The 20,729-nt window shown below is 49.2% G+C and overlaps 8 protein-coding genes across 8 annotated transcripts; 4 read left to right on the top strand and 4 right to left on the bottom strand.

The window, feature by feature from the left end:
* On the bottom strand, window positions 1-1,457 carry FDH1 (formate dehydrogenase (NAD+); the record flags this gene model as incomplete). Its single annotated transcript, XM_044847863.1, has 5 exons — window positions 1-233; window positions 290-927; window positions 984-1,119; window positions 1,201-1,330; window positions 1,440-1,457. The coding sequence occupies 5 exons, from the start codon at window positions 1,455-1,457 to the stop codon at window positions 1-3; spliced, it is 1,155 nt and encodes a 384-aa protein (XP_044713779.1).
* A 1,380-nt stretch (window positions 1,458-2,837) lies between these two features.
* FPOAC1_003293 (uncharacterized protein) lies at window positions 2,838-6,100 on the top strand (the record flags this gene model as incomplete). Its single annotated transcript, XM_044847862.1, has 2 exons — window positions 2,838-5,159; window positions 5,207-6,100. The coding sequence occupies 2 exons, from the start codon at window positions 2,838-2,840 to the stop codon at window positions 6,098-6,100; spliced, it is 3,216 nt and encodes a 1,071-aa protein (XP_044713778.1).
* A 418-nt stretch (window positions 6,101-6,518) lies between these two features.
* On the top strand, window positions 6,519-9,103 carry FPOAC1_003292 (uncharacterized protein; the record flags this gene model as incomplete). The annotated part of the gene is made up of 3 exons (XM_044847861.1): window positions 6,519-6,563; window positions 6,657-7,519; window positions 7,576-9,103. 3 exons carry the CDS (start codon window positions 6,519-6,521, stop codon window positions 9,101-9,103), a joined length of 2,436 nt encoding a protein of 811 aa, XP_044713777.1.
* Window positions 9,104-9,652: 549 nt separating this feature from the next.
* On the bottom strand, window positions 9,653-11,335 carry FPOAC1_003291 (uncharacterized protein; the record flags this gene model as incomplete). Its single annotated transcript, XM_044847860.1, has 1 exon — window positions 9,653-11,335. One exon carries the CDS (start codon window positions 11,333-11,335, stop codon window positions 9,653-9,655), a length of 1,683 nt encoding a protein of 560 aa, XP_044713776.1.
* A 1,557-nt stretch (window positions 11,336-12,892) lies between these two features.
* On the top strand, window positions 12,893-15,502 carry FPOAC1_003290 (uncharacterized protein; the record flags this gene model as incomplete). Its single annotated transcript, XM_044847859.1, has 7 exons — window positions 12,893-13,015; window positions 13,074-13,211; window positions 13,266-13,376; window positions 13,427-13,573; window positions 13,625-13,998; window positions 14,049-14,343; window positions 14,390-15,502. The coding sequence occupies 7 exons, from the start codon at window positions 12,893-12,895 to the stop codon at window positions 15,500-15,502; spliced, it is 2,301 nt and encodes a 766-aa protein (XP_044713775.1).
* A 559-nt stretch (window positions 15,503-16,061) lies between these two features.
* On the top strand, window positions 16,062-16,340 carry FPOAC1_003289 (uncharacterized protein; the record flags this gene model as incomplete). The annotated part of the gene is made up of 1 exon (XM_044847858.1): window positions 16,062-16,340. One exon carries the CDS (start codon window positions 16,062-16,064, stop codon window positions 16,338-16,340), a length of 279 nt encoding a protein of 92 aa, XP_044713774.1.
* Window positions 16,341-17,864: 1,524 nt separating this feature from the next.
* Window positions 17,865-19,466, bottom strand: FPOAC1_003288 (uncharacterized protein; the record flags this gene model as incomplete). Its single annotated transcript, XM_044847857.1, has 3 exons — window positions 17,865-18,401; window positions 18,455-18,576; window positions 18,626-19,466. The coding sequence occupies 3 exons, from the start codon at window positions 19,464-19,466 to the stop codon at window positions 17,865-17,867; spliced, it is 1,500 nt and encodes a 499-aa protein (XP_044713773.1).
* Window positions 19,467-20,007: 541 nt separating this feature from the next.
* Window positions 20,008-20,312, bottom strand: FPOAC1_003287 (uncharacterized protein; the record flags this gene model as incomplete). Its single annotated transcript, XM_044847856.1, has 2 exons — window positions 20,008-20,165; window positions 20,216-20,312. 2 exons carry the CDS (start codon window positions 20,310-20,312, stop codon window positions 20,008-20,010), a joined length of 255 nt encoding a protein of 84 aa, XP_044713772.1.
* Between the last annotated feature and the right edge of the window lie 417 nt (window positions 20,313-20,729).

The raw sequence follows: 20,729 nt of genomic DNA, 5'->3' as shown, positions 1-20,729 counted from the left end.
TTAAATCTTGGGCTCGAGCTTTTGCATGTCGACGACAGCACGGATGCAGTCGCCCTGCTTCATTGTGTCGAAAGCGTTGTTGATCTCGCCGAGAGTCTTGCGGTGGGTGATGAATTCGTCAACCTTGAGGTCACCCTTCTTGTAGTCGGCAACGAGGTCGTTCAGCTGAGAACGGCCCTTGACACCACCGAAAGCGCATCCTCGCCACACTCGGCCAGTAACAAGCTGGAATGCTATACGAATAGTCAGTATCTCTGAGTGGTTTGTGAGTTGTTGGGTTTTAACTTACGTCGTGTGGAAATCTCTTGGCCAGCGGCGGCAACACCGATGACGATGGACTCACCCCAACCCTTGTGGCAGGCCTCGAGGGCAGCGCGCATGACACCAACATTGCCAGTGCAGTCAAAGGTGTAGTCGCAACCACCGTCGGTCATCTCGATAAGCTTGTCTTGGATGGACTGGTCTCCGAGTTCGGTGGGGTTCACGAAGTCAGTAGCACCGAACTTCTCACCCCACTCCTTCTTGGACGGGTTGACGTCAACAACGATAATCTTGCCAGCCTTGCGAGCAGCGGCACCCTGGACAACAGAAAGACCGACACAGCCAGCACCGAAGATGGCAACATTGTCGCCGGCCTGGACGTTGGCGGTGATGGTAGCAGCACCGTAACCGGTGGTGATACCGCAGCCGAGCAGACAGGTTCGGTCCATGGGAGCGTCGTGCTCAATGGCAACGACGGAGATATCGGCGACGACGGTGTACTGGGAGAAGGTGGAAGTGCCCATGAAGTGAAGCAGATCCTTGCCCTTGCACTTGAATCGAGAGGTGCCATCGGGCATCAGACCCTTACCCTGGGTGGCTCGGATCTTACCGCAAAGGTTGGTCTTTCCGGACTTGCAGAACTTGCACTCCTTACATTCGGGGGTGCTATTGGGGAAACGATTAGACTGTGTGATAATGAACAGGGTAAGACAAAGACATACTAGAGAGCGACGACGTGGTCACCGGGCTTGACGTTGGTGACGCCCTCGCCAATGGACTCGACGATACCGGCACCCTCGTGTCCAAGGACAATGGGGAAAGCACCCTCGGGATCCTTGCCGGAGAGTGTGTAGGCATCTGGTAAACATCAGCTGTCTGTTGTCTTTCTCGCGTCTGTGGAGCTCTGAGAGCACGATGACGCGAGCAGAAAAAACATACCTGTGTGGCAAACACCAGTGTAGTAGATCTGAATTCGGACCTCGTTGGCCTTGGGAGGAGCAACCTCGATGTCCTCAATGGTGAGAGGCTTGCCGGCCTCCCAGGCGACGGCGGCCTTACAGGTAATGGGCTGGCAATGGCATCAGCATTGCGTTCTCATGAGCTTCCCATCATCAACAGCGGGGCGTCTGTGATGATGAGGGGTAGGTAGAAAGAGGGAGTTTGCCAATGGAACATACCTTGCCAACAGTAGACATTATGTTGGTTTTATGTGATGAGATGGAATGTCGAGGAAGAGAGGAAGTAGTGTGGAAAACAGAAAGACAATCAATTTAAAGGGGATGATGGGGCCTAGATGATTAAATGGCCGTTTCAAGGAAACTGTTTATGTAGGCATAGAATCGGTAGGAAACCGCCCGCATCAAGATCCCGATCACCGAGCAACTCCGGTGCGTACCTACGTTGCGTACCCCGCAATTGGAGCTCAAATCCACACCACACATTGAGATAGGAAATCTAAGGCGGCTTCGGGCATATCATTATCGCTCATTGGACATGACACTCCGTTTGCTTTGTTTACGTGAGGATGTGGTGCGGGGAGCCTGTCTGGGCGTGCCAAGATTATACGCCATTGGTGTCTAGGTCGAGATAATTGGTAAAGATAGCCCAAATAACCTCACTGTCAAGACACTGATCAGAGACAAAAGCGGGGTCTGCCTACACTTCTTTCGGCAGATGAGACCGACTCGGCCGTCGGTGGTACATACGACGCCGGTCAGTGAGTCAAGATGAGAGGCCTTCGTTTCTTCACGGGGTCGGAAGACCTTCCGTATAATGCCGTGCCCACTGCCTCATGTTGTTCGAAATTACTTTAATTATCATCGAGCTGTGGTTAAAGCGGAACTAGAGCCGAATCTTCGAGAGAAGAAGATAAGAGATTCTCGCAAGGCGTTTCCAGAATGTCACAAGAACAACCTAAAGACACAGATCGTCCAACTCCACTGTCTATACAAGTTCCCGCAATACATTCCGACTCAGCTGCTCTCGACTTATACTCAAGCAAGATGACGCCGTTAACTGCGCCAATGGACGAAGAATCAACCCGACTGTTACTCAGTGAATTGTGAAAGCTCACCATCAACAGCTCTTCCTATTAGTTACATGACGATCAAACACAAGCCAAGTCGGCTTCACGTATGCCAACCTTAAATTGCAAAAGTTGGCAGAATTTAGTGAACAAAAAAAGAGAAATGAATTTCAACAACGTCAAGTTAGAAAATGAGAGCAACAATGATTTAAATCGAATGAAAACCCCTGTTTGGAAGACCTCAAATTGTTTGGAGGGAGAAAGAGAGACAAATGTCATAAGACAGGGGTTGCGACGCCGGATAAACCACGGCGCGTGTTACCCATCGCGATAGCTCCAAAAAATATCCCAAGCGCGTTCAGCTGCAGCAAACAGGAGCTGTAACTCAGCATCGCATCCAAATACTATCCATTGCATCGCCAAACACCATCACCGTATGCGAGAATAGCGCAAACCCGTCGTCGATAGTGAAAGACTAGCTGCCTCCAACGCGCCGAGTTGGCCGACCTAAACTGAAGCTTGAAGAGCTCTCGTAACCTAGCTTTGCATCATGGCTTCTAGATTTATCGTGGCAGATAGCAGTCCTCCCAACAGTCCTGGGCCGGCGACACCAAACCATGGGCGCAGCACAGACTTTTCATTCCTCCCCGATCATCATACGACAACCCCTGCTGTACCACCGCCGTCTTCAGTTGCTTCTACCACACCCGCCGGCGCACCGTCTTTTTTGTCCATGGGAAGCTCTATCAACTTTGGGGCTTCAAACAACACTGGATCCGGAAAAAATCTTTTCGGGCGCAACGGCGCATCAGGCAGCCAACTTGGAAGGTCCATAAGAGGACGACAACCTTCAGGATTGAGCCGCCAATTCAGCGTCACCGAAGAGGAAGATGAGGATCAAAACCAAGATGTCGAAGAAGAGATGGAACTCCCACCGCACCGAGGCAGTCTTTTTCGCATGTCTGCTGCACCAGAAGAGCGCCCGCGTCAGGTCGATGCCGAAATCGAACGATTGATCGACCAAGATATTGCTGGTGACGATGGGGAAGATGTAGAATACGAGGAGGAAGAGCGTGTTTTTGAACGAGAAAGCTCTGAAGAAGCCGATATGTTCCTGAATATGAGACATGACGACCGAGCTTACGGCCAACCAATGATTGGAGACGAGTCCGACCTTATGGTGCTCAATACGCCGGCAGCGACAACCCGAGTGCGCAGAGAAGCAGAAAGCATTTTCAGGCAAACCTCAACTCATCTTGGAATGTCCGGTCGTCCGGAGGGCTTCCAATTTGCATCCATCGCCAAGAACTTGTACAATCAGTATGAACCCGCACACATTTCCGAGCCTCCAGACATGATTCTCGATACCGAAGAACTCGTATGCCGACTGTATGAGGAAGGAGTTGGAACGGAAGAAGACTTCGAAAAGATGGACAATTCTCTATCGAACATCACATTCCGTCTCACTCAACTATGGAACAAATGTGTGGACGGTCTTCCCCAACCGGAGGGAGAAGATTTTGCTTCAGTCGGCCCTGGAATGAACGCCGAGATATTCGAGAAGGCCGCCTACATTGCTGAACTAATACTTCGTATGCACCACACTCGATTCGATAACGATACCGACGAAGAGAAGACCCCACCCCTGCCCGAGATCATGTTCGATTGGATGCAAAAGAGCCATAACCTCTATCCCGATCAAGTCCGTGACATCAGCCGCCATAACCCTAGCCCTGCATGCCATAGCCTGTTCTGGCAGACTGTACGATGCTCACTGCTCCGTGGGGATGTTAGAAGTGCGTCGCATTTGTTGAGGGAGGCTGGCTGGGAACATGTTCGACGAGGCCCTCGGGGTGATTATGCATACATCGGCAAATCACTTGAAAATGTCAGACGATTCGCTGCCGCCACTGCCGATGTTCTGGACCAGAGCCCGGCTGCGAGATCAGAATGGGATATCTGGAACAGCAACTGGACCCTTTTCCGAATTCAGGCCCGTGGTGCCCTGAATCGAATGACATTGTTTGCGGAAGGAAAGGAGCCGGATGTGCAAGATCTGATGGATGACCCTCAGCCCCAATCTTTATCTACAATGGCTCGCAAAGCATCAAGCCAGATCCCCTGGGATATATACGAGAACCTGCAGACCGTGTATGGTATCATCTTGGGTAACCATGAAGATATCATGGAAGTGGCCCAGGACTGGTGTGAGGCGACGATAGGCCTTTTTGGATGGTGGGACGACGGAAACCAACGCCACAAAGCGCTTAGATTCTCGCAATTGCGAGTGTCGTCACGCTTCGCTGGCTCCGAAGACTACTTCGACCGACTGGCAACCGCCTTCCATATGGTGACCGCATCAGACCTCAACCCTAATGTCATGAACCCTGTTGAGGTTGCGGTGGCCTCTGCCTTTGAAGGCAACGTTAATGCCGTGCTGGGTTTCTTGAGAATATGGTCGTTGCCTCTGGCATGCACTGTAGCAGAGGTTGCATCTCTTGGTGAATGGCTACCAGCTCCTGAAGTCCCCAGCCTATTCCCCACCGATAGCCTCGATATGGATGACCTCGCGCTGTTAGGAGTAACACAACCAGGACCTGATGAGCTCGAAGGTATCAAAGACACGACTCTTGTCCTGTACGCTAGGGAACTGGCAGGAATAGATCAACTGTCACCAGAGCGCGACGGATGGGAAATGGCCATTCAAGTTTTGGGCCGAATGGACTCGCCCGATAAATCAGAGGAAACCGTCGGCGAACTTCTTCGAGACCTTCTCGATACGCTTGATGAGAACTCCGGTCCTACTGTGGACAAGATTTGGGCGATACTGAACGATCTCGGCATGATCAACTACGCCGAGGAAACAGCAGAGGTAAGAATAATACAATTGCAGCACTGATCCTAGCTAACTTCAAATAGACCTTTGCAGAGATTCTTTCCAAGCAGTCTCATCGATATGGAGAAGCTCTCTGGTACTATGCCCTGTCTCATCGATCAGACAAGGTTCGTGAGGTACTGAACCTTCTCATGTCTTACTCTCTTGTTCAATCTACGGTCTATCCCTCAGAGAAGGAACTCGATCAGGAATTGAAGGACTTGCTACGAAAGCGAACCGAGACTTTGGAGAAGCGAGCCAAGCAAGATTTGGAAGCTGCTCAACTTCTTGGTCGAATGCTTAGTGGTTACGCCACACTACGCAAGTTTTACGAACTGCGAGATGCCGAAGACTTGGATAATATTTCACCCACCAAAGCCCTAAAGTTGAAGAAGCAAGCGGCATCTGCATTGGTAGCTGTCATCTCCAGCTCCGACGACAATATCCGTGGTGGACTTTACGACGACACCAGAGACTCAGTAGTAAGCGAAGACTTTCTACTGGCTCTCCTGGGCGAGGCCACAGTCTTTATCAACCAGTCGCCGGCTGTTATTACACTCGCGCAAATCGACATCCTACTGAAGGCTATTGAAGATATTCAGACAGTCGGTGACAGAGTTTACTCGGCTTGTGATGACTTTTTCAACCTTGTGCTGGAATCTGCACAAGGTTTAAAGGGCTCCACGCCTCAAGACCTGATGGTCAAATCGACGGGCGGCCTTGGCGGAAGTTTTATGATGACCGGAAGTTCTGTGTTGGTAAACCACCTGCACAAGTCCATCTCTGCTGGTGCAAAAGTGAACAGGGGATGGGATTGGAGGAAGGCCTGGCTTGCAACAAGCAAGGGCGAGGACGTCCTACGAAAATTGCGATTAGGATTGGCAAAGGACCTGGGAGCGCTTTGGCTAGAAGATGCAGATGGAGTTGTCTCGTACTAGAAGACATGTATTTGAACAAGAATGATGATCGGTTGTTTTTGGCCGACAACTCTGGTAAGGCGAATGGACGGCGCCTTTTGGTAATGGAAGAATGAGCAAGCTGTACTTAATGTTCTAAAGATGAACACTATATGTGTATGATAGATAATTCATGTTTTTCCTCGGCCTTTCATTGCATTTCATATCCTATCCATTCACTATTGAAGCGGATAACTTAGACGCTTCCCCGCCGGTGTTCGGACCATGATGCCCCACATCCCCCGGATCTAAAATCAATCTCCAATCCGGTCCCGGGAATTTACAATTGTTAAAATTTCCGCCCCGATTTCGCCCCCACTACTTCCAAGGGAACCACAATCTCGACATTGGAAGGAGAACCCGAACAGTTATTCTTCATAGTCACCGTGTATCGCCCATCATGGTTTCAACGGAGGTCGTCAGCCGCTCAGGCGGTGCCATGACGGTAAGTTGTGATCTCAATCCCAGTTCCTACCTCGATTGGACGCTTCTATGTAATAGCCGACGAGGAACCATTATGACTGACTCGACTTTACAGCAACTCTTGCGACGGTCTGGTCCCAACGCTATTCGATCGACTCCTGCTCTCGCTTCCAACAAGAACTCAAGGAGAAACTTCTCTACCGCCAAATCTCTTCCTCCTACCTACGAGAAACTCTACACCAAGTACACTGATGTTCGTCGTGTGCTCGGCAAGCAGCGTCTTACACTTGCTGAGAAGATCCTTTACAGCCATCTCGACAACCCCGAGGAGTCGCTGCTCAGTAACACCAGAAATGGACAAGACATTCGTGGCAAGGCTAACTTGCGTCTCAACCCTGACCGTGTGAACATGCAGGACGCCTCTGCCCAGATGGCTATCCTCCAGTTCATGTCTTGCAACCTCGCCAAGCCTGCTATTCCCGCAAGCATTCACTGTGACCACTTGATTGTCGGATCTAAGGGTGCTGAGGACGATTTATCTGCCGGTATTCAGACTAATAAGGAGGTCTTTGACTTCCTTGAGTCTGCCGCTCGTAAGTACGGAATGGACTTCTGGCCTCCTGGCGCTGGTATTATTCATCAGACTGTCCTCGAGAACTATGCTCTCCCTGGATTGATGATGCTCGGAACCGACTCTCACAGCCCCAACGCCGGTGGTCTTTCTACAATCACTATCGGTGTCGGCGGTGCTGATGCTGTTGAGGCTCTTGTTGGCGCTCCTTGGGAACTCAAGGCCCCCAAGGTTCTCGGTGTGCACCTTATTGGCAAGCTGAGCAACTGGGCTTCTCCTAAGGATGTCATTCTCCGTCTCGCTGGCCACCTTACTGTCCGTGGCGGTACAGGTTCCATCATTGAGTACTTTGGTGAGGGTGTTGAAAGCCTCAGCGCCACTGGTATGGCTACCATCTGTAATATGGGGTAAGTTATACGTTGAAAGTTTTGGGCCGTGTTTCTTATGTTAACTTGTTATTTAGAGCCGAAGTCGGTGCCACTACTTCAATCTTCCCTTACACCAAGGCCTCAGCAAGATACCTTGATTCGACTCGACGATCGCAGGCCAATAAGAACATCGAGGCTCTCGAGAGCTTTGCCGGCAACAGCCTTGACCCTGATGCTCGATGGCAATTCAAGGCCGATGAGGGTGCCGAGTACGACGACCACATCGTCATTGACCTCTCCACTCTCGAGCCTCATATCAACGGACCTTTCACTCCTGATCTGGCCACACCCCTGTCCAAGTTTAAGGAGGTTGTCAAGGAGCAGGAGTGGCCCGAAGTCCTCTCTGCCGGTCTCATTGGTAGCTGCACTAACAGTTCCTATGAGGATATGACCCGAGTCGAGAGTCTGCTGAAGGATGCTCAGAAGGCTGGCCTTAAGCCCGCTGCCGACTTCTACATCACCCCTGGAAGTGAACAGATCCGCGCTACCCTCGAGCGTGACGGCACCCTTGAGACTTTCCAGCAGGCGGGTGGTATTGTTCTTTCCAACGCCTGCGGCCCCTGTATCGGCCAGTGGAAGCGACAGGACGGCGTTGAGAAGGGCACCAGCAACGCTATCTTGACCTCGTACAACCGAAACTTCCGTGGTCGTAACGATGGTAACCCCGATACCATGAACTTCCTCGCCTCCCCCGAGATCGTTACTGCTATGGCCTTCGCTGGATCTACCACCTTCAACCCTGTGACCGACAGCATCAAGACCCCCGATGGAAAGGACTTCAAGTTCTCCCCTCCCCACGGTCTGGAGGGCCCTCAGACCCCCTTTGAGTCTGGCAATGCTGAGTTGGGCGTCCTATCTCAAGAGCCTGACCCTAACACCAAGATTGCCATCTCTCCCACCTCTGAGCGTCTGGCCTTCCTCGACCCTTTCCCCCCTTTCCCCTCATCTGACCTTTCAGGCCTCCGCGTCCTCGTCAAGGTCACTGGCAAGTGTACCACTGACACAATCTCCGCTGCCGGCCCCTGGCTCAAGTACAAGGGTCATCTGCCCAACATTAGCACTAATACTCTTAACACCGCCATCAACAAGGAGACTGGCGAAGTCAACGCCGCTTACGATCTTGATGGCTCCAAGCACACCATCCCCGAGCTTGGCCAGCTGTGGAAGGATCGCGGCCAGGAGTGGCTGGTTGTCGCCGAGCACAACTACGGCGAGGGTTCTGCCCGTGAGCACGCTGCTCTGCAGCCTCGCTACCTCGGCGCCCGTGTTGTCCTGACCAAGTCCTTTGCCCGTATTCACGAGACCAACCTCAAGAAGCAGGGTGTTGTCCCTCTGACTTTCGCGAACGAGGCTGACTACGACAAGATCGCTGCTGGTGACGAGGTCGCCACTGTTGGTCTCTACGAGATGCTTCAGAACGGCGGCAAGGGCGATGTTAAACTCCGTGTCACTAAGTCTTCTGGCGAGGAGGTCCTCATCCCCACCAAGCACGCCGTCACCAAGGACCAGGCTGGTTTCATTCTCGCTGGCAGTGCCCTTAACTTGCTGTCCAAGGGCATCTAAGTTGACCATCGATCATTAAGCTCGGATATGTACACATGCTGTCACTGTACAAAATTCGTTCATATTCTGATTTGACACGTGAAGTATTTAATGGCCTTTAGTTAGGCCAGGGCAAAGAGAAAATAGGGGCGTTTATTGGATGGGTGAAAAATGTCCAAGCGATAGATTGTATATACCAACAAGCAATACCAGTAGTCATTCTTGTCTTCAGCTATTTCGCATATTCAAATGAACTATACGCTTATCCGGCTGTATACGATGTCCGCGGATATTGAGTATTCAAAAAAAAATATTTCATTAATGTTCCTCCCACAAGAAAAGTAGAGGCCCGAAGCTAAAGGCTCGGTATGAATGCGGTCAAATGACCTTCAAATTCATTGCCTCCTCTTGTGAGATTCACGCACAATGTTATCAACTATGGTATCAACAAAGGATGTATATATGCAGTATGGTCATTTCGCGTCTGTTGTACGCCCGAGAAACCCTTCCAGGCTTGGAGGTTTCCGTCGGAATCGACCTTTTATCGTATAAGCTCATCAAGCATTATCATTAACCTGCGTTGCAATTGTTCATAAAGAAGAGCTCGGCTTCCTCTTTAGATTTATCAATTTGACGCTGGTATTGAGCCACTTGTTCCTCGCACATTCGGAACCAAGCGCAGGTCTTTAACCATGCGGGGTTACTGCGAACATGCTCGGGTAGCTCGTCTTCGGGCACATCTCCAAAGTCCAAGATCTGCCTGACAGATCTTGGCTTTGGCGGTTCGAAAGGAGGCATGGTTCCGTCATGCTGAGCTTGTTGGCGGCTTCTTTCCAACTTTTCTTCCTCAGCACGTAACCAACGTTGCCTTGCCTCAACTTTACCGAACCAGGCCTTTCGACTGGGACGTCTTTTGATCTCTTCGGATTTCTCCTTATACCAACGTTGAGACCTCTTATGCATATTGTGGATTGCTGGGTTCACGGGGAGATAGACGTGGTCACCATTACGTGACGTTGAACCGCCCTTGACAATGCGAGTAGACAGGATGACGCCAGGAGGTGGACGCAAGCGAGATTGTCGGTAGATGATCGAGTCAAATGCGACTGAGTCAAAAGTGGCCGACGACTTCTTCCTATCCGTATCTCGTTTGGCTTTTAATGACGACAGTGCTGATTGTATCGACTGAGCCACTGCTCCATCTAAAACATCACTTGTACCACCCATGTTTACTTCATTGTCAAGTTTGGCGTGCATTTTAGGCAGTACTATGTCTGGCGGAGGGTGTTCCTTTTCTGGCGTGGCCTTTCTAGACGATGCCTTTTTTGACGGTGCCTTCTCCAGATGCTTTGATCCTGAAGTGACTTCTCGTGGCCTGCTTGTCCTCGTGGAGACTTTGAACAATTTTCTTGTTGGCGAGCTGAGTTCCTGCGAACGCTTGAGCCCACTGGCGATTGCAGGTTTCAACTCTTTTAGCAGATGCTCCGGTGATTCTTTTTGTGCCGAAATTGAATTTTTAGAAGAGAGTGACAAAGGGACATGTCCACTACTCTTCGTATCCGGCTTTGGTTTCCGTGGAGAGTGCATATGCGGTTCCATATTTGCGGCCGGCGGCCCTGCCTCTTCAGCGACAGCATGTTCGCGTGGTGTGCTGGCTGTTTTTTCTATTGTAGGGCTGGGGGGTGCTGGTGAACTCGAGGCATCTGACAGAATTATTATAGTAGGGGAGGCTTTCTTCGCAGTCCTTGCCGAACTTTCGATTATCCCTGGCTGTAACGCAGCGTTTGTATGTTCTTTCGGGTTACTTTTTTCACTTAATCGGTTACTGTCTGCGTTGCCCACCTTCCGCCCTTGGATGGAATCATCCTTTTCCCGTTTGTCATCCGAGCGTCTTGGCGACAACAACTGCATAGAGGACTTGACGCCATCGGATTGCGTAACGTTTGGCTGTTTAGCTTGGGAGTCGCCTCTGGTACTAGGGGAGTTACGAGAAGTTTCGCGGGAAGGTTCTTGACGTCTGACTGGATTCCGCGAGACATGGCCCCGGAACGGTTGGCGGCCCCTTCTCGCGGTCAAAACCCTGCCCGATGGTCGAGATGTGTCCCATTGACTTGTTTCATTGTGCCCTTTATCAGTCGAAAGCGCCTGTGCAGCCGGTTGATGTTGTGTGCAGAATGTCGTTGAGCTGAATAAGACAGTGTTGTAACAGTCGGGAGCTGCGCAGGTGCCGCCTATAAGGGGAGTAGGATTCATCGAGTATCACTTCGATGGATCAAGGTGTTTTAATGTTTCACCATGCGCAGAGTTTTGCGACTCGGTTGAGTCATGAGATTCATATACTGGTATTTTCCTGTGAGTTGTGCAAGTTAGATTTGTGTATTGTGATGCGCAGGCAAAGCAAGTATTGGATTCAGAGTCGAGTCAGATCTTTTCAGTTTTGAATGGCCGTCAAGCTAGGCCCCCAGCGGCTGCTACTAACTCTTCTCTGAGCCGTTTCATTGCAGGATATCTGCTGTCAGTCGCGGCCTTTGGTCAAGATCCGTGGCAGAGACGAGGAAGAGGACTCCATGTTGCGACTGAAGAAGCTGTGATGTGACCGGCCCCAGCACTCTACGAACAAGGGTGAAATGTAAGAGAGCTTTTGAGCTTGAGGCGCGATATATAATGACAAGGTTGATTGAGACAACAATGTCATGAACGAGTTCAGAGAAGAGGGAGTGCGACCAGAAGGGTTCCGTTCAGTCAGACCTTTTACCATGGGCATCATTCGACATGTGGAAGGGGGAGATGAGAGCATTGGGGAGTGGCTATGACATACCTAAGTCCGTGAGCATCTACTCGGTGCGATCAAGGAAGTTTGTTGCACCCGTGTTAAGAGCTATGCTGTGCGCGCCAACAAGATATACGCGTGTCGTCGCACAGCATGTAGGTAGGTAGCCGATATTAAAGGAGGAGAAACAGTAGAGGTAATCAAAGGCCAAGTTAGTTTGCGAAAAAGTTAGAGTCGAATGTCGAATGAACGCTAGAAAACGCGCTCAGACTACTGATAGGCTCTTGTCCTTTCAGGTCCGCGTCGAACAATGTCCGATTGTCTTTCTGCCTCTATCACCGACTAAGTTGAAAGAGGCATTTCGAAGCTCGACAATGGACAACAGAGGTAGTAATAAAGGTAGGTAGTCTTCAAACGACGGTGATTCAAGGGGACCAACCGCGTTGACATCCATTGAAAGCGGCTGGTCCAAGCGCTCGTGAATGGTGGAATGAGTCCATGTGGGCAGTAACATGAATCCCCCCACGGTCACTGTAACTTATCTTCAGCAACTCGCCTGGAACACTAATTATTCCGCCCCGGAGCCATGGACCACTGTAGCAGATTAACGTGGGTCTCTAGGTAGTATTGTTGATATAGGATATGAGTATGAAACCTTTCTACAAAAGACTAGCCATAGCATGCTAGTTCTTTCCTAGAAGTGTACTGACTACTGCTAAATTGACTACTATTTTAACTTCCATACAAGACGTGAGTGGCTGGATACTATCTTCAATGTCTTAAATGTAATATTAGGTAACGTTGAATGCCCCTCCATTCGGGCTGTTCCACCTGTAGCCAACCCGATACAGCTCCTGAACTTATTAGGCGCTAGCGCGGGGGACGTTAACTCCCTGACGTACAACGCCAATAACCACGTTGCGACTCAAACCCAAGATAATTGTCTACACCTAGCGCTTTTGTTTGTATATAAGCCAATCTGTAACAGGGTTGACCAACTACTCCCCTATATTTCTCTACCTGATACTCGCGATCCTGGGATGAACTTTCTCAAGTCTGCTGTGGCATCAGCCATCGCACAAGGTCCTCCATTCCCCTACAATTTTGGCGACAAGGTCGATATCGACGAGTCCATCTGGACATTGTACAACGGTACCAAGAGAGTAAGCTTGATAGCGCATCCCATTACATGGCATACTCTTACTGACACCCGGTGAACAGGAAGACGGATCAAATTGCAGCATCTTTTCTTTCGATATCACTACCAATCGATCCCAACTCCCCCTAGCCAAGAATGCTCTAAAGAAGCTCCGAACATTGCGACACCCAGGCGTAATCAAAGTCCTAGACGCCGTTGAAGTATACTCATCAACATAATCATACTTGACGCATCGCGCTGATAATTCTTGCTAGACGGAAACATACATCTACATCGCGACCGAACGAGTGGTGCCCCTGCGATGGGACGTTCGAAGAAAGAGTCTTAGCCCTGAGACGATAAAATGGGGTCTTCATAGCGTTGCAGTATGACTGCCCATATGCCGAATCACCAAACGACTGCTAATTATACGCAGCGGACATTGAAATTCATCAACGACGACGCTTCTTCTATTCATGGGAGCATCAAGGTCGGATCGATCTATACGTCAGAAAGTGGCGAGTGGAAATTAGGCGGATTCGACGTTCTCAGCAGCCTCAAGGATGACGAATCCATTATATACGTAATAATGTCACGACACGCAATGCGATACTGGAGCTAATCGATATATTAGACATACGGAAGCTTGGTCCCTGATGCTGCAAGATACACCCCCCCTGAGTTGGCCAAGGGTGGGTGGGACGTTATCAAGAAGAACCCCCATACAGCAGTCGACGCATTCAATCTCGGAACCTTGATATTCGAGGTTTTCAATGGCGAGTTTATCGCAGCCGACCAGGCTGGCCAGACCAAGAATGTCCCTCCTTCGATGCAATCTAGTTATAAGCGCCTTTGCAACGCCAACCCAAAGGCTCGAATCAGCGTGGGCGCTTTCCTTGACCAAGGAAACAGAAGTGGATCTTTCTTTGATAGCTCTCTCATCAAGTTGACAGAAGGTATCGATAACCTGGATATCAAGACACCCGATGAACGAGAAGAGTTTCTGGCGTACGTCCTCGACATATGATTTTCAGTCCAATTACTAACGTGCTCAATAGAGGCCTGGATGAAATCAGCGATGATTTCCCAGAAGAATTCTTCAAACTAAAGGTGATGCCCGAGTTGATGAAGTCGGCCGAGTTTGGCGGCGGCGGACCCAGAGCTGTCTCTGTAGTTCTAAAGATTGCATCCAAGCTTTCTAAGGAAGACTTTGACTCCAAAATAACGCCTTTCATCATCCGCCTATTTGGAAACCCTGATCGAGCTATCCGGGTGTGTTTGCTAGACAGTCTTCCTTTGATGATCGAACAGCTTTCGCAAAAGATTGTCAACGACAAGATCTTCCCACAATTAGTAGGTCCTTCGTCATTGATTTAAGAAGCAAAGCTGACAACTGAAGATTACCGGTTTCACCGACGTAACACCTGTAGTAAGGGAGCAGACTCTCAAGTCGGTGCTTGTTATTATCACAAAACTCTCTGACCGCACAATCAATGGTGACCTCCTCAAACAGCTTGCGAGAACGGCGAATGATGAGCAGCCTGGTATTCGTACCAACACAACTATTTGCTTGGGAAAGATCGCCAAGCACCTCGGTACTTCATCGCGGTCCAAGGTCCTTATAGCTGCTTTCACAAGGTCACTAAGAGATCCCTTTGTACATGCCAGGAATGCTTCCTTGATGGCTTTGGGAGCCACTGCAGAGTACTTTACGGATGAGGATGCGGCTTGCAGAATTTTACCTGTCATCTCTCCTGTATTGATTGACAAGGAGAAAATTATCCGTGATTCGGCAGTCCGTACTATGGAGGTGTATCTTCAGAAGATCAAGAAAGCGGCTTCATCCATGCCTGACACGGTCCTGCCTCCTCCACAGGCTGCCGATGGTGCGGCCCCAAGAATGGGCACGCCCCAACCAAACGAAAACAGCGCGGGTGGCTGGGCAGGGTGGGCGATTTCATCTTTTACAAACAAGATCTCTGCGGCTGCAGGTGAAATTGCAGAGCCAGAATCCCGTACTGCGTCACCAGGACCAGCTCCTTCATCTAGCTCCGAGCCCAAGAAACCAACGACTGGTACTGCCTCGTCACTGCATCGCCAAGCTGTGAAGTCGCCCCCAGCACCTCTATCGCGTAACTCGTCACATACAGCAAGTGTGGTGGCCGATTCTTTCCTACCTGCAGATGACGGCGATGATGCCGGGGATTCTTGGGGCGACATGAACGACGACTTTGACAGTTTCGGTACTCCTGAGCAGTCTTCAAAGCAACCCGCACCCACAACTGCATCTGCCACTCCATTTGAAGACGGAGAACCTGATTTTGCTGGCTGGTTAGCTGCGCAATCGCAAAAGAAGTCAGGTAATGCTAAACCCTTACCAAAGGGCTTGTCAAAGTCTTCGGCGGCTAAAAAGCCTATAACCAAGCCTGCTGCCAAGCCAGTCGTAGCAAAGAAGATTGATATGAAGCCAAAGGAGGCGGATGACGATGATGGTTGGGGCGATGGCTGGTAAGGTGTGGCCCGGGTTGTCAAGCTTTGGAGCTTATAATAATACATATTTTTCCCATGATTCTTCACAAGATGAATTTGAGGAAGATCCAGGATACCACACAAAGGCTTTAATAGCATGTTGATAGAAACTTATATAATTTACTGTCTGTTGGATTCACGAGACGATACGTTTGGTTTCATTTGTAGGTAATCAAGAGATATGAGCGGTTCTGTTAAAAAAAAAAAACACAGCTTAACAATCTAGTTTGCCATACAAGAGAAATGAGAAGATCAACTCAGATACTTGAGTAATGATAAACTAAGCTGTTTCGCATCTTGTCACCAACTATTCTACACTACTTACCACCTACCTATAGAAGGGCCAATCATACATCCACTTAAGGATCTCAGGGTCCTTACCGTGGTCAGGTTCGGTGAACAAAATCTCCGCTAAACTCACCTTGATTTTTATTTTTCCCCACCAACCCTTCCCATCCTAAACTTCACTCCTCCAACCTTTCCTCACCACCCACTACATCCACATCCACATCCACATCCACAATCGACAACTCGTCGCCAAAATGGCCCAAGGCACAGTCAAGAACCTTGGTCGGGCGACCCCCGCCAAAGTCGTACACTCTAAGCGCCAAGCATCCAAGGTGCACAAGCCCAAGCAAACAAAGAAGAATGTCGACAAGGTCCACAGAAAGTTCACAAGCGGCATGACAGCGCAAACCGAAAAGCTCCTCAGTGAGCGCGCGGGACATCTCGAGTTGCTCGGACAGAAGAAGAAGAAGGAAGAAAACAAGAAGAAGGATAAGAGGACGACAACAAAGGGTGGTTCAAAGAAGTTTGGTTAAGAAGACATTGGGGGGATAATGGGGAGCGGACGACGACGATCGATTTTTCCCGGGAGCGCTGGATTTTTTTGTCACTTCACTTGTTCTTCGCCACGAATACACGTCGACCATGGCCCTCGAAGCTAGGGCCTAAATACCGAATTTATTATATTTCCTTTCGATAAGGAGTGGTCGAGTGGGATACGCACCTAACATCCTACAAACCTCTCTAAAATCCGAACCTAAAAAACCCTAAAAAAAACCTCTCCCCGTTCGATCACTCCTTATCTTTTGCAATTTTCGAGTTCGGAACCAGACAACACCGTCCGTCTTTTTTTGCCGCAGCGATCAACTCCGGGCAACGCATTATCATCTGGCAGTGCACGCCCTCTTTGAAAGACAAAGCTGCAGCCATGGCAGTATATTCTCAGCAGTATAAGAGTAATCAGGCAACTTATATCCATGTCAAAGAATTGCTTTTGCACTGCTGGGGATATATCGCCATGGTTGCTGCGTTATCTCTGTTCGAAGTGTTGACAATGCACCACCCGACCTGGCATATATATATCAGAATTACTGTCATATCCTTTAACGAAGAGTGGTCGAGTGGTATCTACCTACAAACCTACAAACCACCTAAAAAAAACCTAAAACCACTCTCCCTCGGCCACTCTTCGTTTTGCCAGTTCGAACCCAGACTTTTGCCTTTTTCTCTTTTTTTCGGCATCAGAACACCTCCCAGCAAAGTATATATATAAGAATTGCTGTCATACCCTTTAACGAAGAGTGGCCGAGTGGTATCTACCTACAAACCTACAAACCTACAAACCACCTAAAAAAAACCTAAAACCACTCTCCCTCGGCCACTCTTCGTTTTGCCAGTTCGAACCCAGACTTTGTCTTTTTCTTTTTTTTTGCATCAGACCACCCCCAGCAAGTATATATACCAAAATTGTTGTATATCCTTTAACGAAGAGTGGTCGAGTGGTATCTACCTACAAACCTACAAACCACTATACAATCTACTCCTAAAAAAAACCTAAAACCACTCTCCCTCGGCCACTCTTCGTTTTTGCAATTTGCAGGTTCGAAAACCAGTGTTGTGACAATCAGGAAGTCGCAGTTTATAGATACCAGTTTTATTCCATCTCTCTCTCTCGATCCGCAGCTTTCAAGTTGGGTTTCGTTCCAACGATCTGTCCTAAATTTTTGACAATCCGATTCTGCCAATTTTCCAAATTGATAATACCTCCTTTTCGTATTTGTCAGGGCTCCCTAGATGTGTTGGCGGGATGAAGGTATTTGCAGAGGATATCAAGTCAAAGATCATATCAGTTGGGCGAATATGCCTCAGGAAGATATTGTGAATTTGACCCGGATATGTATGCTGGACTCAACAAGTAAGGGCCCCTACGAGCTTCACAAGGAGGAAATTTATCTTTTATAACACTGAAACTTGTTGATTTAATTCCGACATGTAGTGTCAGCCCCAACGGGACACTCCGGCTATGCAGTGTAAAATGGCAGTACTTCGCTTACCCCTATCTAACAATCTTCGATGTTGAACTCCTTACCCTCCGCCACGTGAGTCAAGATAGAAGTCACCACCTTAAAGTCATTGTCCACATCAACCATCCAGTTAGATATAGCCACACGCACTGCCTTCTCGCCCTTCCAGCTCGTGCCGCTCACATACATCTGTCTCGTCTCATTGATCTTCTGCACCAAGATTTCGTTTAGTTTATGATCCTTGGCACGGAACAGAACAATCATGAAAACCTCATCCAAGCCGGCTCCATCATTAGGGAGCAGTTCGTAATGTTCTGAATCTCGTAGGAAAGCGGCAACTTGACGCGACAGAGCGATCATGTTGCCAATCAGTTTAGTCATTCCTGGACGGCCTTCGCTGAGGAGAACAGCGTAGGCTGGAAGAGCGCGGAATCGGCGTGAGTTTTCGAGACCGATATTGAGAGGCGAGGGGATGGTGGATGCGCCGCCTGAGAGGTATGCTGCATTGGAGTTCGTGAAAACGGACTGAAGAATGGCGGGTGATCGAGTGAAGAACATGCCACAGTCATAGGGCTACATATCAAGTTAGACTAACAGCGGATACTTCAGGGGTGCAAAGTACTTACAACATTGAGAAGCTTGTGGCCATCAACAGTGATACTGTCAGCCAGCTCAATACCCTCTACACGCTTGTGAAGAGTCTTGTAATCGTCATGCTCGGGAAGAACACGAGCAAAGATGCCAAAAGCTAAGCATATCAGTAGTGACCACATACGAAGCGATTGAAAGAGTCTTACCTCCATCAACATGTATCCAAGCTCCATACTCATCCGCCAATTCTCTCACTCTGCGCATCTCTTCAATACCTGTCAAGGCATAACGCCCCGTGTTGACTTCACCGGCGCTCAGGGCAATTACACTGGCCACGTCGCTCTTCTGAAGCTCCTTCTCCAAAGCATCAAGATCCAGCCTCCATGGCTCTCTCTCGCTAAGTCTCAGCTCCCTTACGGAACTCCGACCGAAACCGACTATACTAGCAGCCTTGGACAAGGAGCTGTGGCCTGCGCTTGTGAGGATCTGGAGCTCCTTAACACCAGCTGAAAGACATGCTGCTAGCAAGCCAACTTCGCCGACGCTTTGCCCTCTCTTTTCCAAGATGGCTTCCCTGCCGCATGCGAGCCCTAGGACATTACTACCGGTAGCTCCGGTTGTGAAAGTCCGGCCCTTCCAATCGCCGAGCTTGAGGAGGGAAACAAGCATCTCAAGCGCCGAATCCTCCAGCGTTGTAGCAATAGTCTGCGCTGGCAGATGGACCTGTACGTTCTGATCCATTCGAGAGACTACGTTGTCTGCCCATTCGGCGATGGGCAGAGTGCCTCCTGTGACGAAGCCATAGTATCGAGATGAGTTGCCTTGGCCATTGCAAGCGGGAACAATATCCTCGGTAATATGGCGCACAACGTCTTCCTGTGAGATGCCTTCAAGATAACCTTCCGAGTCTGGACGCGGGAGCTTGGCTTCAGCTGTTTGAATGGCAGAAGCCTTTGGTAGAGTGGGAGCTGGAGCGGAACCAGGCTCGGGACCCTGGCGACGGGACAGACGGGCCTTTTGAATTTCGAGATTGAATAAGTCACTCATTTTTGCTTGGACGATAGTTGCAATGTAGTTGAGACTATCCTTTTTATATATGTTCCTGGCAATACTGACTCCCATCTAATCTCAGAATCCCCTTATAACTCCCCGCTTGAAATTGCCGCTTAAGCCGCAAATCGCGGCGTCCTAACGTTAGTCGATGTAGTTGGGAGCGAAGGATTTAATAGTGCTGATTTGTCACAATCGTATCCATCTCCAAAGGTACTGTTTTGGAAGGTGTCCACGGAGCGATAAGAACCTTGAGATAAATGTATATTTTATATATATATTTGTAATCTGTGATTTCAATATTTCTTTGTCAAGATTCGGTCTATAGAAATTGTATCGAGTCACCCAACACTACGGATAGCTCCAGGTCAAGATGCTCTTCAAATCCATTGCAAATCCGCCTATCGAGTTCCCCATCCAATATATGGTATACGCCATGCCGGTCAAACAAATGAGAATAAATACAGTCAGAAGTAGAAAAGCATCGCAGTCGATTCGGGTCTCAAATGAAACCTAAGAGGTTGGCAGAAAACAGCGTTTATAGCTTGGCGCTCTCGCCAACAGCACCAATCTTGAGGTCCTTGCCATACTTCTTCAGCACGCCCTCGTTGTGATACTTCCAGAAAGCCTTTGTGGCATTCTTTCCAGACCAACGCTTCAGAATCTTGGCGCCACCGGGGTGCTCATCGATGAAGCCTACAGATGAAGGTCAGTATGATATAACTCTCAGCTAAAGAGCATCCTACTTGTAACGTCGTAAACGTCATTCTCAACAATGAGCCAGAAGCCGTTGGCCTCGTCCTTGTGCTTTTGGACCTCAGCGGTAGTGTATGTCTCGCCCATAGTGATAATTAGATGAGATCAGGTTTAAGGCTGTAGCTTCAAAGTTGAGAAAAAAGATAAAGATATCGTGTCGTGAATGAGTTTGATGAATCTGAAAAGATAAAGACAAGGAAAGCTGGGAAAGAAAACAAGGAGTTCTTCCCGGGGACGCTCCCCGGCAGGTGGGGGGGAACTTTCCATGCCTCGGTTCACGGTCACGAGCAGCACTTTTCCCTATTACAGAAGGCTTGGGGCTGGGGGAGAGCCTGGGGAAATCCACTAGAGAGCCGCTAGGCGGGGGGAACTCAAGCCTATCAAATCAAGGTAATTGTAAGAACCTCGGCGTCATGAGGAACACATTAATGTACGAGTATCTGTTACTGGGTAACTATAAGTTATAGTATAAACCAGGAAATCATATATACTCATAAAAAATAA

Source organism: Fusarium poae, chromosome 1 (assembly GCF_019609905.1).
Source record: "Fusarium poae strain DAOMC 252244 chromosome 1, whole genome shotgun sequence".
Taxonomy (NCBI): Eukaryota; Fungi; Ascomycota; class Sordariomycetes; order Hypocreales; family Nectriaceae; genus Fusarium; species Fusarium poae.
This window is presented reverse-complemented; position numbering and strand designations above follow the sequence as displayed.